The sequence below is a fragment of the Lepidochelys kempii genome, chromosome 4 (genome assembly GCF_965140265.1).
Source record: "Lepidochelys kempii isolate rLepKem1 chromosome 4, rLepKem1.hap2, whole genome shotgun sequence".
Taxonomy (NCBI): domain Eukaryota; kingdom Metazoa; phylum Chordata; order Testudines; family Cheloniidae; genus Lepidochelys; species Lepidochelys kempii.
Genome location: NC_133259.1, coordinates 91754082 through 91768533, shown reverse-complemented (window position 1 = coordinate 91768533; position 14452 = coordinate 91754082). Strand labels below are relative to the sequence as shown.

Sequence of the window (14452 nt, the reverse complement as noted above, 5' to 3'; positions counted from 1 at the left end):
CCCAAGATTCACAGTGGGGCCCAACTATTATCAATACAGGGTTATGCTCCATAGCAGCAAGAGTATTCACAAAATGCCTGGCAGCAGTGGTAGTGTACTTATGGAGAATTCACACTTATCCATAACTGGCTGATTAGATGCAGGTTCCTGCAGACCTTGGCAGCCCTGTCATACATCCACTTCCTGTTCTCCAAACTAGGACTCCTTGTGAACTTGAAAAACTGTCACTGATTCCATTGCAGACAACTGAGTTCATAGGAGCTATGATTGACTCTTGGTGGTAAGAGGTTACCTGTCAGAGGACTGGTTCCAGTCCCTTCAGTCATTGGCAAGGGACTTAAGATCAAACCCAAGAACAATGGTGCATACATGTCTGAAGCTACTAGGCCATATATCAGTGTATACATATGTGACACTGTTAGCCAAGCTTCTTCACCTGCAGCCCTTATACCAACCTCAGCCATAATTGTATTCTTCATTTAAGCATCATGTGATCAGAAGTCATGGTCCTGCTAAAGGTTTTACAGAACTCACTTGGTGGCTGTACTCAGAGAACATATGAAAGCTGTGCCATTCTACCCCCTTCTCAATAATGACAATTGCCTGCAATGGCTTCAGTCTGCTTCAGAATCATGCTTATATCCTTGATTTGCAAATCAGGAATGGTGAGCAAAGTGCTAACTTCTGTAAAATATTTCACCCTTGTTAAAATATTACACGCTTGTCATGTCTGCTAGGTTTGATGCCAAGTTTGGGAGATCGTCTCTTCTTCTTCAATCTGTGTTTGACTAATGTGACATGTGTTGTTCATTCCAACCATAAGAACGGCTATACTGGGTCAGACCAAAGGTCCATCTAGACCAGTATCCTGTCTTCCGACAGTGGCCAATCCCAGTTGTCCCAGAGGGAATGAGCAGAACAGGTAATCATCAAGTGATCCATCCCCTGTCACCCATTCCCAGCTTCTGGCAAACAGAGGCTAGGGACTCCATCCCTGCCCATCCTGGTTAATAGCCATTGATGAACCTATCCTCCGAGAATTTATCTAGTTCTTTTTCTGTTCCCTCTGACAAATAAGTGACACTTTTGTTTTGAATATTTGCTAACTGTGCAGGTTAGCAGGATATAAACAGTTCCTTGGGCTTTGCAATAGTATTTCTGTGGATACTTTTTATAAGTAAACATAAAAATTAGGAAAAACAATATTAGAGGCAGAAAGCATTCAATACCCTTACAGCCAATCTTAAAAATTTGTACAAACAGATATTTAATGACTTTTCCTATTTAGTATTGATTTGTTCAGATAACGCTTTAAGAGAAGACTAACCTTCTATATAAAGTTTGTCTTCTGCCCCCATAAACATCCCCATGGGGGCAGAAGGATCTGAACCTCCAATGGAGATCCTGATTGCCAGTCCTCTGTAGTGGGGGGCGCGCACGCGCGCACACACACAGAGAAACTGAGCGGGAATTGTGGCCATGCCACTCTTTACGCCCTTGTACAGGAACGCAAGGAGATATAGGGCATGTGCACGGCTCTAGCTGACACTGTTGTTCAAAAGTATCTGATCTTGTGTGCTTAAAGCACATGCACACCTTGAGTGGGATCCACACTGACTGCAACATCTAACAAACCACAGTTCCTGTAGAACAAGTAACAATTTCTATTTAAATTAACTCTAAATAGGACATACTTAATCTGCAGTAACTGTCTACATACAAAAAGAAAAGGAATAGTAGTGACACCTTAGAGACTAACCAATTTATTTGAGTATAAGCTTTCGTGAGCTACAGCTCACTTCATCGAAAAAGCTTATGATCAGATAAATTGGTTAGTCTCTAAGGTGCCACTAGTACTCCTTTTCTTTTTGCGAATACAGACTAACACGGCTGCTACTCTGAAACCTGTCTACATACAGACTCACACCAAAATAACTAAAGATATGAATTAAAACAGATTTAGTTAATTTGGTTCCAGTTTGTGGGTAGATGAGCCCTGATTTTCCACAGCCTTGTACCTTGTGGAATAACTTACTCCTGTGCAAAGTGAGTGTAAAATACTGCTGATCAGAATAGTAGCATTTTACAGCCACTTTGCACTCATAAGAACATAAGAGCTGCCATACTGGGTCAGACCAGTGGTTCATCTATCCCAGTATCCTGTCTGACAGTGGCCAGTACCAGAGCTCCAGGGGGAGTGTACAGAACAGGGTAATTTTGGAGTGATACACCCTAGTCTTCCACTCCCAGATTCTGACAGTCAAAGGTTTAGAGTTGCTCTGAGCGTGGCGTTATATCCCTGACCATCTTGGCTAATAGCCATTGATAGACCTATCCTCCAGGAACTTACCTAGTTTGCTTTTGGGTTTTTTTTGTTTTTTTTTAAATCCAGTTATAGTTTTGACTATCACAACATCCCAGGGCAATGAGTTCCTCAGGTTAATTGAGCATTATGTGAAAAAGTACTTCCTCATATTTGTATTAAACCTGTGCCTATTAATTTCATTGGTGACCCTATTTTTTTGCATTGTGTGAAACGGTAAATAACACTCGCTTCTCTGTTCACTTTGTCCACACCATTCATGATTTTATAGACCTCTATCATGTCCCCCCTTAGTTGTCTCTTTTCTAAGCTGAACAGCTCTAGTCTTTTTAATATCTCCTAATGTGTAAATAAACAAGGAGCAGGGCAGAGGAGAAAGAAGCCCTATATATTTAATTATTTATATTTATAAATGACAAGAGGCGCCTATCAGAGGCTCTAGGCATTTCTGACAGTATGTCAAAATTAACAGCAGGCCAGCAAGGTATGTGTAAATAAGAAAATACCAAGCTTAGATTTCCTACGTTCGAACTCTGCCTGTGGATTTATATCTTAGCCTCAGGGTTGGCATCCTCTATCGATGGAAAGAAGTCTAATGTGAGAATTCAGGGTTCTTTGAAACCCTTAATTATGAAGAAGATATTTCAAATAAAACCCATGAGTTGTAGACTTTGAATTTGACAACCTGAGTCTAATACTCTTTCTTTAAAGAATAGCTGACATGTCAAGGAACTCTTTTGTAAAGCATTCTACTGAGAAAGCATTCTATTTCGATATCAGAGGCCAGATTTTCAAAGCTGCAGAATCTTCATGTATCCCATTAATTTCAGTTGGAATTGTGGGTTCTAAGTACTTCTGCAAAATCACATACACTTTTCCATAGTACTTGCCAACTTTCAGTCTTTTTTAAGAAGGGAATTTTCTCAAGGCAGTAACTGTTTGTTTGTTTGTTTTTTTGCCATTCTGTTGCTCAACTGCTCCTGCTTATTCATCACTTGTAGTTCTTGTTCTCTGCAATAATCATTTCTCTAGCACTAGTTAGGCTTTGTCTACACTAGAAAGTTTTACTGGCAAAACTTCCCTTCTGTTGGTATAGTCTACAGCCCGGTTGTGTCGATGAAGCATCAGCAGTTCATCTGATACATCCAGGGTTTTATGTTGGCTAGGCAATCTCTCCATTCATCTTGCATTCTGATTTATCAAAATACCTGCTTTTCCACGTTGCAATACTTGCTATTATGAACTACTGCAAAGTCTGAAACTGCTGCTGTGAATTAATAATTTTTGTAAGCTACATCATTCCTTGTCTGAATTTTATGTTCTTCCCTGTGAATATAGGTCTCTGAAATTGATCCAGAGAAGTTTTCAAGTAGAATAGAATGTGAAAGTCCTAACAATGACCTCAGTCGATTCCGTGGCTTTGTGTAAGTAGGCTTAGGGGGAATTTGCCATTTGTTACGGTAATTTGGCTCATTTGTTGAAGGCTTGTAATGTTTACTTTTTAAAACACCTTATATTTAAATCACATTGTCCGATTCTAGTTGCACCCTTAAGTTTGTGTGCATGGTTGAGAAGACCTGGAGCTCCAAAAATGCTTTCTGTACCAAAGCTTGTGAATGGCGGAGGCTCCTTGATTAATTTTTGTTAGAATGAAATTTTCAAGCGCCTAGTTTATATTGTAATTCACACTGGTACCTTCTTTTTTCAAAATGGCTCTCTTATTTGTTTTTAATCATTTGTGATGCCTGCAATAATGCTTTCCCTAATACTCATTCTGGACCGTAGTCTGAATAGAGAGACAGTATTGTCTAATGGTGAAAGACTGGAACTGGGAACGAAGAGGCCTGTGCTCTATTCTTCAGGGTTAGTTTACCCTGAAAAGGCTTTGCCAATATAGCTATAGCAGAAAAGCCCTCTAGGGGAGACACAGCTTATGCCAGCAAAAGGAGTTTTTTGTCAATATAGTTAAACCAGCTCTTCAAATGACATAAGCTGTGCTAGCAAAAGAACTCCTGTTTCGGGTATAACTGGTATCTGCCTGAGGGGAGTGGTTGCCAGCCTAGCTAGATTGGTTAAGAGTGTGGTATTTTTTCTTGTATTCTTTATGCTCCTAACCAACATGGCTAGACCAGCAAAACTCTGTAGTGTGGACCTGGCCTGACTCTGCCTCTCGCTTGCTGTGTGACCCTAGGCAACTTGCTTAACTTCCCTGGGATTCAGTTTTCCCATCTGTAAAATCTCCTTTGTAAAGAGTTTGTGACATCTGTGTGAAAAGCACAGTTTATGGTGCAAAATATTTTTTAATGCAAACTATTTCCATTTTAATTTTGAAACTTGCTGTTTCTATGGTGCCCCTTCTCTGCCCTCCATGGCATGGAGAATAAAAATTATAAATGAGAGAAAAGGAGGGAAAAACATAGATTGACTATCTATGTTATAATTAACCTGCTTACAACACCGTTAATGTAGCATTCTGTCTCCTAGTATTGATAGGTCCTAACTGTGTATTAGCCACGACCTTGGTCCATTTGACAGCCTAGGATAGAGCGAGGCTGTAGAATATTTTGGGGACCCTGCTGTTAGGTCATTTCTGCACTACAAGGTGGGGATCATGTTTTAACAGCTGTCAAGAGGGGCCCAGGTTCTACTCTGGTTCCTAAGCACAGGTTTGATTGAGGCATAGCTGGGGCTGATACCATCAGAGTTCCTCCCCAGTATACACATGTAGTATGAATTGGGATGTGCTGGGTTGAAGTGTCTGCTTTCCATTCTTAGTGTTGGTCCTGAGATCGCTATGTTGCCCTTTTGTAGGATTTTCTTCTAATTATGCTGCTGCCAAACCGTTGACTTGTTAACTTGTGAAATCTCAGTATAAACCAAGAGAGCATGCGTGTCCAGATTTTCAAAAGAGATCAATATGTTCGGTGCTGAGCTTTGTTGAAAATCTGTACGTGTCACAATGGGAGTTGCTGGGTACTGGGCGAAAATCTGCCCCAAGGTGCTTTTGAGGCTTGGTTGCTATAGATTCTGTGGGAGGCTCTGGCACACCTGTTAAGTAATGCACTGTGTTTGCAGTGAACATTCAAACAAGGAGCGAGTGGGCCTGAGTAGAGAGAACTTGCTGTTACGAGGATGCACAATCAGAAACACAGAAGCCGTTGTGGGCATTGTGGTGTATGCAGGTTAGTGGACCGGGGGCTTGCACTGATTTTCATGCAAACATGAGTTCTTCACGATTTCCTTTTTAAGTTGTATTTACCTGATTTGAGAAACAGTACGGTTCAGGCACTGGTAAATGGGAAATAGAGCCGTTTACCTTTAGATTGCCACTTTCAGTCTAGCACTGGGGAGTAGTATCTGGAAGCATTGCTAATGGCTGTTCAGTAGGCTATGTGAAATAAACTGGTTTCTGTCTTAGAGCTTTATGCTGCTGTAATATGTGAGCACAGATAAGTGATCTCAGTTCAGTTCCATGTGAACGCGTCCCCCCTCCCCACCCTCTCCACAATTAGCACTGATTAGTAGTTGCCTCAAAATAGAGTCCAAAGAATGTGATCGGCATATTGAGACTGATGCCATGTCCTTCTGTTTCAGGATTGAGGTTGTGCTGTTATTGCCTGTCCTGTGTGTATTCTTTGACAAAGGACAAGTCTCCAGAGCAATCAGTCTGGCCCCTTTAGCAAGCACTACAGTTCATATTTAGAAAGTAATAACCCACCTTGAAGTGCAACTTCTGTTAGAAAGAATGGAAAAGTATACAGGGGGCCAAACAAAACAGAAGCTTTTCTTCTTAGAGCAGAATTAACCGATGCATTGTATTAGCAGATAATTGCTTTACTTAAGTTTAGAACTCCAGTCCAAATACTAATTAACGCATGCATCCAATTTTCTCAGTCTTTCAGGGATGTATTTGAGTTTTGGTTTGAATATCTGCCATAGAAGGAAAATTAAACATTTATTGTGTGTTACAGGTCATGAAACCAAAGCAATGCTGAATAACAGCGGCCCTCGTTACAAACGCAGTAAATTGGAAAGGAGAGTGAACACTGATGTCCTTTGGTGTGTTCTGCTTCTGATTTTAATGTGTTTAATTGGTGCTTTAGGTAAGTAAAGTGTAAGGATCTGCAAAGTAGTATTTTTGTTTGTTTGTTGTCTCATCCACCCCCTTTTTCTCTGCAAGTTTTTTAGTGCTTTATTTTTGAGGTTGTCAGTGCGATGGGATCTAGGAATAAAATAATAGTCTGACTCTTTCAGGAAGCATACTCTTTGCCCAACAGTAACTGAGTTAAGAATGAAGAGTGATCTGAAATAAATTAATATCAACTAGCTAAATTTCTTGTATACCTAGTAGGCCTAGGCCAGGGGTGGGAAAAGTATGGGCTGGATCTGGCCCCTCAGGGCTTTGGATCCGGCCAGTGGGATTGCCACCCCCATGGTGCCACGGGCTCTGGGAAGCAGCCAGCACCATGTCCCTGCGGCCCCCTCTGTGCGCTGCCCTTGCTTGTGGGTACCTCCCCCGAAGCTCCCATTGGCCGGGAACAGGGAACTGCAGCCAATGGGAGCTTCGGGGGAGGTACCCACAGGCAAGGGCAGTGCGCGGAACTCTTTGCCTTCCCTCCCGCAGGGACCACAGGGATGTGGTGCCAGCCGCTTCCCAGGGCGGTGCAGGGTGGGGCCAGGGCCAGGGAAGGCAGGCAGGGAGCCTGCCCTGGCCCCAATGCATGCCGCTGCCACCCCGGAGCCGCTCCAGGTAAGCGGTGCTGGGCCGAAGCCTGAACACCTCCTGCAACCCAACTCCCTGCCCTGAGCCCCCTGCTGCACCCCGCACTCCTCCTGCACCCCAACCCCCTTCTCTGAGCCCCTTCATACACACCACACCCCTCCTCTGCCACAACCCCTTGCCCAGAGTCCCTTCCTGCACACCGCACTCTCTTCCACACCCTGTACCCCAACCCCCTGTCCCAGCCCTCCCTGCAATTTCCCCACTCGGATGTGGCCCTTGGGCCAAACGATTTGCCGACCCCTGGCCTAGGCATTGAAAGTTGAAGATTGAGGCTTATCTGTGCTATGAAATGTGCCACCGTTTTCAGGAAATCTTAAAAACAGTTTTTAACTCCCACAGTTACACTGCCTGTATGGATGAGGTACTGGTGTCTAGCTCACTTCTGGGTGCAATTTAAAGTGGTTCCATAAATAGTTTAGGTCCCAAGCTCCTCAAAAGCTGCCTCTCTCCTTGTGTGATACTTCATCAGCTGAGCTGCATACAGTGCTTAAGTTCACAGTCTCTTGTTCTGTTCAGAGAGGCCTGGAGGAAGAATATTCTCAGTGAAAGGCCTTCAACTTGGGATCGTGCTTCCCCAGCTGGTCTTCCATTGACCTTACTGGTAATGCTGCAAAGCTCATATTTCCTCCTAAGTCCTTTTCTGGGAAAAAAGGCTGACAGGATGGTATTGGATGGAGAGTCTAAGTTTGCATGGGTTTTGGGGGAGTTTATATTTTGGACATTGGTTAAATTTAATACTTGCACTCAGCTGCCTGTACATTTTATTATCCAAATAAGCCAGTTTGTAAAAAATTTACTGAAACACTTGAGACGCTCTTAGTCCTGGAGTACATTGGTGGTACAAGTTTTTAAGGTTGGATTTTTAAAACCATTTTCTAACAGCCAGTGTTGTAATTGAGGCAGGACCTACTTTTTGCCCTCATTGTGCATATTAAGTAGCCTGGATAAGCCATGGTTTACAAGCTAGAGGTGTTGCCCACACAAGCTCCTGGGAGGTACTTCATTGTTGGTATTTTCCAGAAATAAAAGAAAAATCCTTTGAAGCTTATATTAACTGTATCTTTCTAACATTCCCATTGGATTGCGGATGAGTAGTTAAATAAATAATCAAAGTGCTACTTGCCCCTGCTCTTCATGCAATCCTATGGCAACCTTCATTCATGAATTAGAATAGGCAAAGTGAGAGGAGGAGTTTGTTTTGATTAACTCTTTCTTGAGAAAAACCAAAAAGCTGAAGTCTAGTTGTTGTTAGGCACCAGGCTTTAAACCTCTTCCAGTTTTTGTTCAGCTTGACACTAAACTATGGGCCAGTGTATGTACTACTAACTCTTTTTTTTCTTTCTTTCTTTTTTTTTAAAAGGTCATGGAATTTGGTTAAGTAGCTATTCGGAGATGCCTCTTTTTAATGTCCCTGAGCCCAGTGGAAAATCCACTCCACCAGCATTAGCAGGGTTTTATATGTTTTGGACAATGATCATTTTATTACAGGTAACTTCACCTTAAACAGAATGGGCCAGATTCTGCTCTCATTTACGCTCGTGTATATCTGGAGTAACTCTTTTGACTTCAGTGAAGTTACTTTTATTTACACTGGTGTAACTGGATCAGAATTTGGTTTCATAATCATCAGATTATCTAGCTGCATGTAATCCACTCATTTTATTTTGTCAGGTCTTGATCCCGATTTCTCTCTATGTTTCAATCGAAGTTGTCAAATTGGGACAAATCTATTTAATTCAGAATGATATTGACTTGTACCATGAGAAAACTGACTCCACTATTCAGTGTCGAGCGCTGAATATCGCTGAAGACTTAGGTCAAATCCAGTATATCTTCTCTGACAAGACTGGAACCCTCACTGAGAACAAAATGGTTTTCCGGAGATGCAGCATTGCAGGACAGGAATATTGCCATGAGGAGAATGGTAAGGAATGAAATATTAAGGCAACATTCATACCTTCTTTATTCTTGCAGAAGTTGAAAGGTTTGATAGGGTAGAGTGCATGTCAAGTCCATTTGGCAGACCCATGCACAGTAGCATGGAGAAGCGGGAATGCAGGCTAACCCTATTAGCAACAGTGCTTCTGCCCTATGTGTGAACTGTGGAGTGTTATCCATGCATTGCCTTCTGTGCTAAGAATCTTGAGAACTGTGGTGAGTGAGCTAGTATGCAGATAGTTATGTTTCTATTCACTGTGCTGGAGAGAAACTTTTTTCTTTTTTTTTTTTTTTCTTAACTGGCTGACTGAACTTCACTGGAATTCAATCACTGCGCTCTGCCTCTCTCCATGAAATTTTGGAAACTCTGTCACTGGGAAACTGCAAATAATCTTGCCTCTTTTTTTTAAGTAGTGAGCCAGGCATAATATCTTCACAGTATTTTAGGGTGCAGCTGCCCAGTTCATCACCATGGTAGAGACATGAAAATATCCTACCTCACTCCATGGAGCATTGTTTTAGGCCTCAATTCAGCATGTGGGTATTTAAAAGCACAAGTGAATCCCACATGCTGGATACAATCCCACTGAAATTGTATGCTTAAATTTAGCCACATACTTATATGTTTTGCTGTGTCAAGGCCTTAGTGACTTCACTAATGTTAGTGCACAAACAAATTCATCTGCACGCATAGCAGATATGTAGTAATTTGATGAACTGACATTCAACTAGCAAAGACCTGCACTTCTATTCTAGCATGCTTTGTTTAGAATGCCTGTAAACTGGCGTATCACAAATAGGTGGAAGTATTATTAACTTAAATTTAGAAACCCATGTACTGAGTTATGAACGCTCTGTGTCCTATATATGAGTGACATTCTGTATCTAGCTCTCAGTAGCCTATTAATTGCCCACTGGGAGTCAAGTTTTTTTATTAGTGGCTTTGTATTTTTAAAAATGCATAAACAAACTATAGGATGCAACTCTAGACATAGGAGGAAGTTATATACAACATCACAGACTTTTCCACTTCATTTGATCATTGGTTAATTTAGCTGTCTGGCTAAGTTGGATCAAAAATACAGAAATATAATATATTTCAATCACTTTGTGCAGGTACTATTAGATAATACTGCTCACCGCAGAAATCTGCCATTTAATCAGTAGGCAAGGCCAATGTTCCTTACTTGATCAAAGAGGATTGAACCAAAGTGAGATCATGATAATACATCCTTAGTAAAACTAGTGGTATTCACAATATAGTGTTTACTATTGCTGTGATTGATGTAACAAGAAAAGGAGTACTTGTGGCACCTTAGACTAACAAATTTATTTGAGCATAAGCTTTCGTGAGCTACAGCTCACTTCATCGGATGCATTCAGTGGAAAATACAGTGGGGAGATTTATATACACAGAGAACATGAAACAATGGGTGTTACCATACACACTGTAACCAGGGTGATCACTTAGGTGAGCTATTACCAGCAAGAGAGCTGCGGGGGGGGGGGGGGGAGGGAGTGAGCCTTTTGTAGTGATAATCAAGGTGGGCCATTTCCAGCAGTTGACAAGAACGTCTGAGGAACAGTGGGGGGGAGGGGATAAACATGGGGAAATAGTTTTACTTTGTGTTATGACCCATCCACTCCCAGTCTCTATTCAAGCCTAAGTTAATTGTATCCAGTTTGCAAATGAATTCCAATTCAGCAGTCTCTCGTTGGAGTCTGTTTTTGAAGGTTTTTTGTTGAAGTATTGCCACTTTTAGGTCTGTAAAACTATTTCCCCATGTTTATCCCCCCCCCCCCACTGTTCCTCAGACGTTCTTGTCAACTGCTGGAAATGGCCCACCTTGATTATTACTACAAAAGGCTCACTCCCTCCCCCCGCGCTCCTGCTGGTAATAGCTCACCTGTGATCACTCTGGTTACGGTGTGTATGGTAACACCCATTGTTTCATGTTCTCTGTGTATATAAATCTCCCCACTGTATTTTCCACTGAATGCATCCAATGAAGTGAGCTGTAGCTCACGAAAGCTTATGCTCAAATAAATTGGTTAGTCTCTAAGGTGCCACAAGTACTCCTTTTCTCTTTGCGAATAGAGACTAACATGGCTGTTACTCTGAAACCTGTCATTGATGTAACAGTTCGTTATGCAAACTAGATACACCACCTAGTGGTCACATTGAAAGAGATTGATCAGTTTATCAATGTTATGGAAACACACTTGATTAGAAACCAGTTTTAAAAAATAATTTCTGCATAAATTTTTGAGTAGTGTATGGAGTAGATACAATAATACTGGTGATTCCCTTACATTTCACATATGCACAAATTTAGAAGAAAGTGGGGGCAGTAACAGATATTAAAAATATGAAGAAAACTTCCATCAGCTTCCAATTTTTGAACCCTCATTAAAACAATAAAAAAATGTAAATAGAGAAAGTACACTGAAAAGCTAATGAAATAATAAAAAAGTTTTAAGAAGAAATAAACTGATGACTATATAGTACATATCAGAAGTCATTTGTACGGCAATAGCACCTAGAGGCTGCCTGTCAAGGATCAGAGCCCTCTAGTGCTAGTTGCTGTACATCCACTAGTCATTTTCTGTGTGTGGGCTGGTCTGTTAGTATCACCTTAATAAAATGCCATAATGTTCGCTATAGTTCCAGTTGTTTCATGTTGTGCCCTGGTGGCTGGGGGTGGGTCATGTATTTATCGATGGTGACATTTGAATACAAAAACAGTGTAAATACAGCATGAAGAATCCTAGGGACAGTTTGTTTTCATTATTTATTTATTTGTTTAAAGGATTTGGAGGGGACCCACAAATTGGTTAATTTTGTAGATGCAGCTTTTTAGAACATTGCACAGGATTTTTATTCACATATCTCCTGTTTTAGACAATAGGAGTTGCATTGCAGAAACCCAGTGGAATCGTTGGGTATATGCCACTTAATCTATGTGTATACATTTGTGCTTATTAATATACATAAACTCTCATTGCACAGGATGCAAGAGTCAAGAAGCACATAATTGTGTTGATCGCAGTGGCTGTGTTGCCTTATAATGCTCTTACCATAATAATCTTGTAATGTGCTAAGTAGTCTCAGTGTCCTCTGTGTCAGTACTACTGCTCTCTGGATCAATATCACTGGCACGTGCTTTGATGCTGTTATATGTGGTGCAGGAGGTGAGGGACTTCACCTGAAGTCTTCTGTATTTCATAGTTGGAGCAGTCATGATAACGGGTACCAGAACTTTGCACTGGAGGTAATGAGGCCCTAATACAAGACCCTATTGGAGTAGCGCATTTGTAAGGTCACTGATTTCAGCCATACTTCCCTTCAGTTACCACATTTTATTTTATAAACCATGTGACATCTTCACAAAACTGTTATTTGTTCCTGTTGCAGAAAATATCAGATTATGAAAACAAACATTTTTGGTGGATGAAAACTATGACTAGTAGACATGTCTTTTACTAGAGATTTCCTTGCACTGTAGTTGCGTAAGGAAGAGTGTCAGTGGAAGGGCATGTAACACAGACAATCTTCTTGAAAAAACTGTCTCAGCTTTCAAGTGAACGAGTTGTGTGTCTCGTAATCTCATAGACTTTAAGATCAGAAGGGACCATCATTATCATCTAGTCTGACCGCCTGTAGTCTGCAGACCACCTTCACATGATTCAGATTAATTTCTGGAATACATACAACATGAGGGCAGCCATTTTGAATATTACTCAGTTCCTTCCTCATACCTTTATCTTTACCGCTTCCCCGGTTCCCTAGGTTCCTGCAGCCTGAATCCTTTCCTCCAGTATTTTGCCATCATCCGTCACCTAGGCTGTCTCCTTCCCTGGTTTGGCTGTTTCCCTAATAGAGGCTATTGTTGTCCACAGTTTGAATTTTTAACTTAGAGCCGCTCTGTGATATGTGAGCTCTTATTTTAAAAAAATATTTTTTTCTCTATTCGTATTGAGGCAAAGGAGATAATAGCCTGAACCCTCCTTTCCAGGTTGTCTCCATGATCAGTGATGCCCCCTGGGAGGAGTTTGGAATCATCAAAATGCCAAATTTGGCAAATAGGGACTATGGTCTCCTAAACTGGGGGAAGGAGAGGATTTTATTTATACCTGAGGGTGGGAACAAGACCTCCCCCACATGACACATGACACGCATGATTCAGGTTTTACTGACCAGTTATTGTACTGATGAGACCAGCTTTTCAGTTGTAAAAATTGATAAATCAAAAAAGTTCTTTTCTCAAACAGATGAACTTCAGGCAGGATTCACAGAGCCCTTATTAAAAGTGATACTTGTGCTGCCAAACCAGTGTCCATGTGATCAGTGTGTTGGCTGTTTTGTTTTGCTTTTGATTAAATTATATGTAATCCATTTTTACACACATGTACACAATTCCGTGTTTTAAAGTTCATATGTCAGGCTTCCACCTGATGATTTGAGCTTGTAATATTGGACAAATGAGGGATTCTTCTTGGTGGCTGAAATGTGATTTCCCCCTCTCATTAGCCAAGAGGCTGGAATCCTATCAAGAGGCTGATTCAGACGATGAAGATTTAACAGATGCTCTGTGTGGTTCGTTGAGCCGCATGCCAAAGCAGAAGGTGCACAGCTGCAGGACAGTGAGTCGGCCTTTGAATCAGCTGGCTGGTAGCTGTTCTGCCTTAGGAGAGAAAGATGGAGTCAGTAACATTCCACACTCAAGACATGTAGCTTTCAGCAGCCCCATTGTAAGTATAACTTGATGTCTTTTGATCTTAAATATCTGAAGTAACTCATGAAGACATTTGATTCTTTTTCTTTAAAATTGAATAGATCATTTTGTCTTATCTGAAATCCTTTGTTTTCCTTCAAAAAGAACTGAAAAAGTGCCTCCCCACAGCTGTAATTTTGTAATTGATATGTTTTTAAATGATGGCAAAAATAAAATGTGGATTTGCAGCTTTTAAAGCGAGGCCAGAATTGAACTGGGAGCATGAGGTGTTCATTCATGGTTATCCCTTTCTAGACTGTTCACATAAAGCTAGAGGAGAAGGATAGTCTAATGGTTAGGGTAACAGATTCAATTTTCTGTTCTTCCACAGACTACCAGTATGACTTTGGACAAGTTGCGTAGCTTCTCTGTGCCTCGGTTCCCTACCTGTAAAATGGGGCTAATAGCACTTCTGTACCTCACTGGGGTGGTGTGAGGATAAATGGGGGTTCTCAAACTGGGGGTTGTGACCCTTCACGGCATCACAAGGTGGTTACATGGGGGTCGCAAGCTGTCAGTTCCATGGGGCTGACAGACCTGAACTCCCATTAAATTAAATTACTCCCATCCCCGTTTTTAATTTGTAAGTGGGGGTCACACTCAAAGGTTTGCTGTGTGAAAAGGGGTCACCTA

At 41.4% G+C, this 14452-nt stretch overlaps 1 protein-coding gene across 5 annotated transcripts in view; it reads left to right on the top strand.

Moving 5' to 3' along the window:
* Positions 1-14452, top strand: part of ATP10D (ATPase phospholipid transporting 10D (putative)) — a 108103-nt gene that overhangs the window by 68755 nt on the left and 24896 nt on the right. For 4 of the 5 annotated variants that reach the window (XM_073342121.1, XM_073342120.1, XM_073342118.1 and 1 more), the window contains 6 exons: positions 3662-3747; positions 5399-5505; positions 6295-6426; positions 8467-8594; positions 8778-9030; positions 13576-13796. In XM_073342121.1, the coding sequence (XP_073198222.1) occupies positions 3662-3747; positions 5399-5505; positions 6295-6426; positions 8467-8594; positions 8778-9030; positions 13576-13796 (927 nt within the window). The remainder of the gene's footprint in view (positions 1-3661; positions 3748-5398; positions 5506-6294; positions 6427-8466; positions 8595-8777; positions 9031-13575; positions 13797-14452) is intronic. The other variant, XM_073342122.1, reaches the window with a different exon arrangement.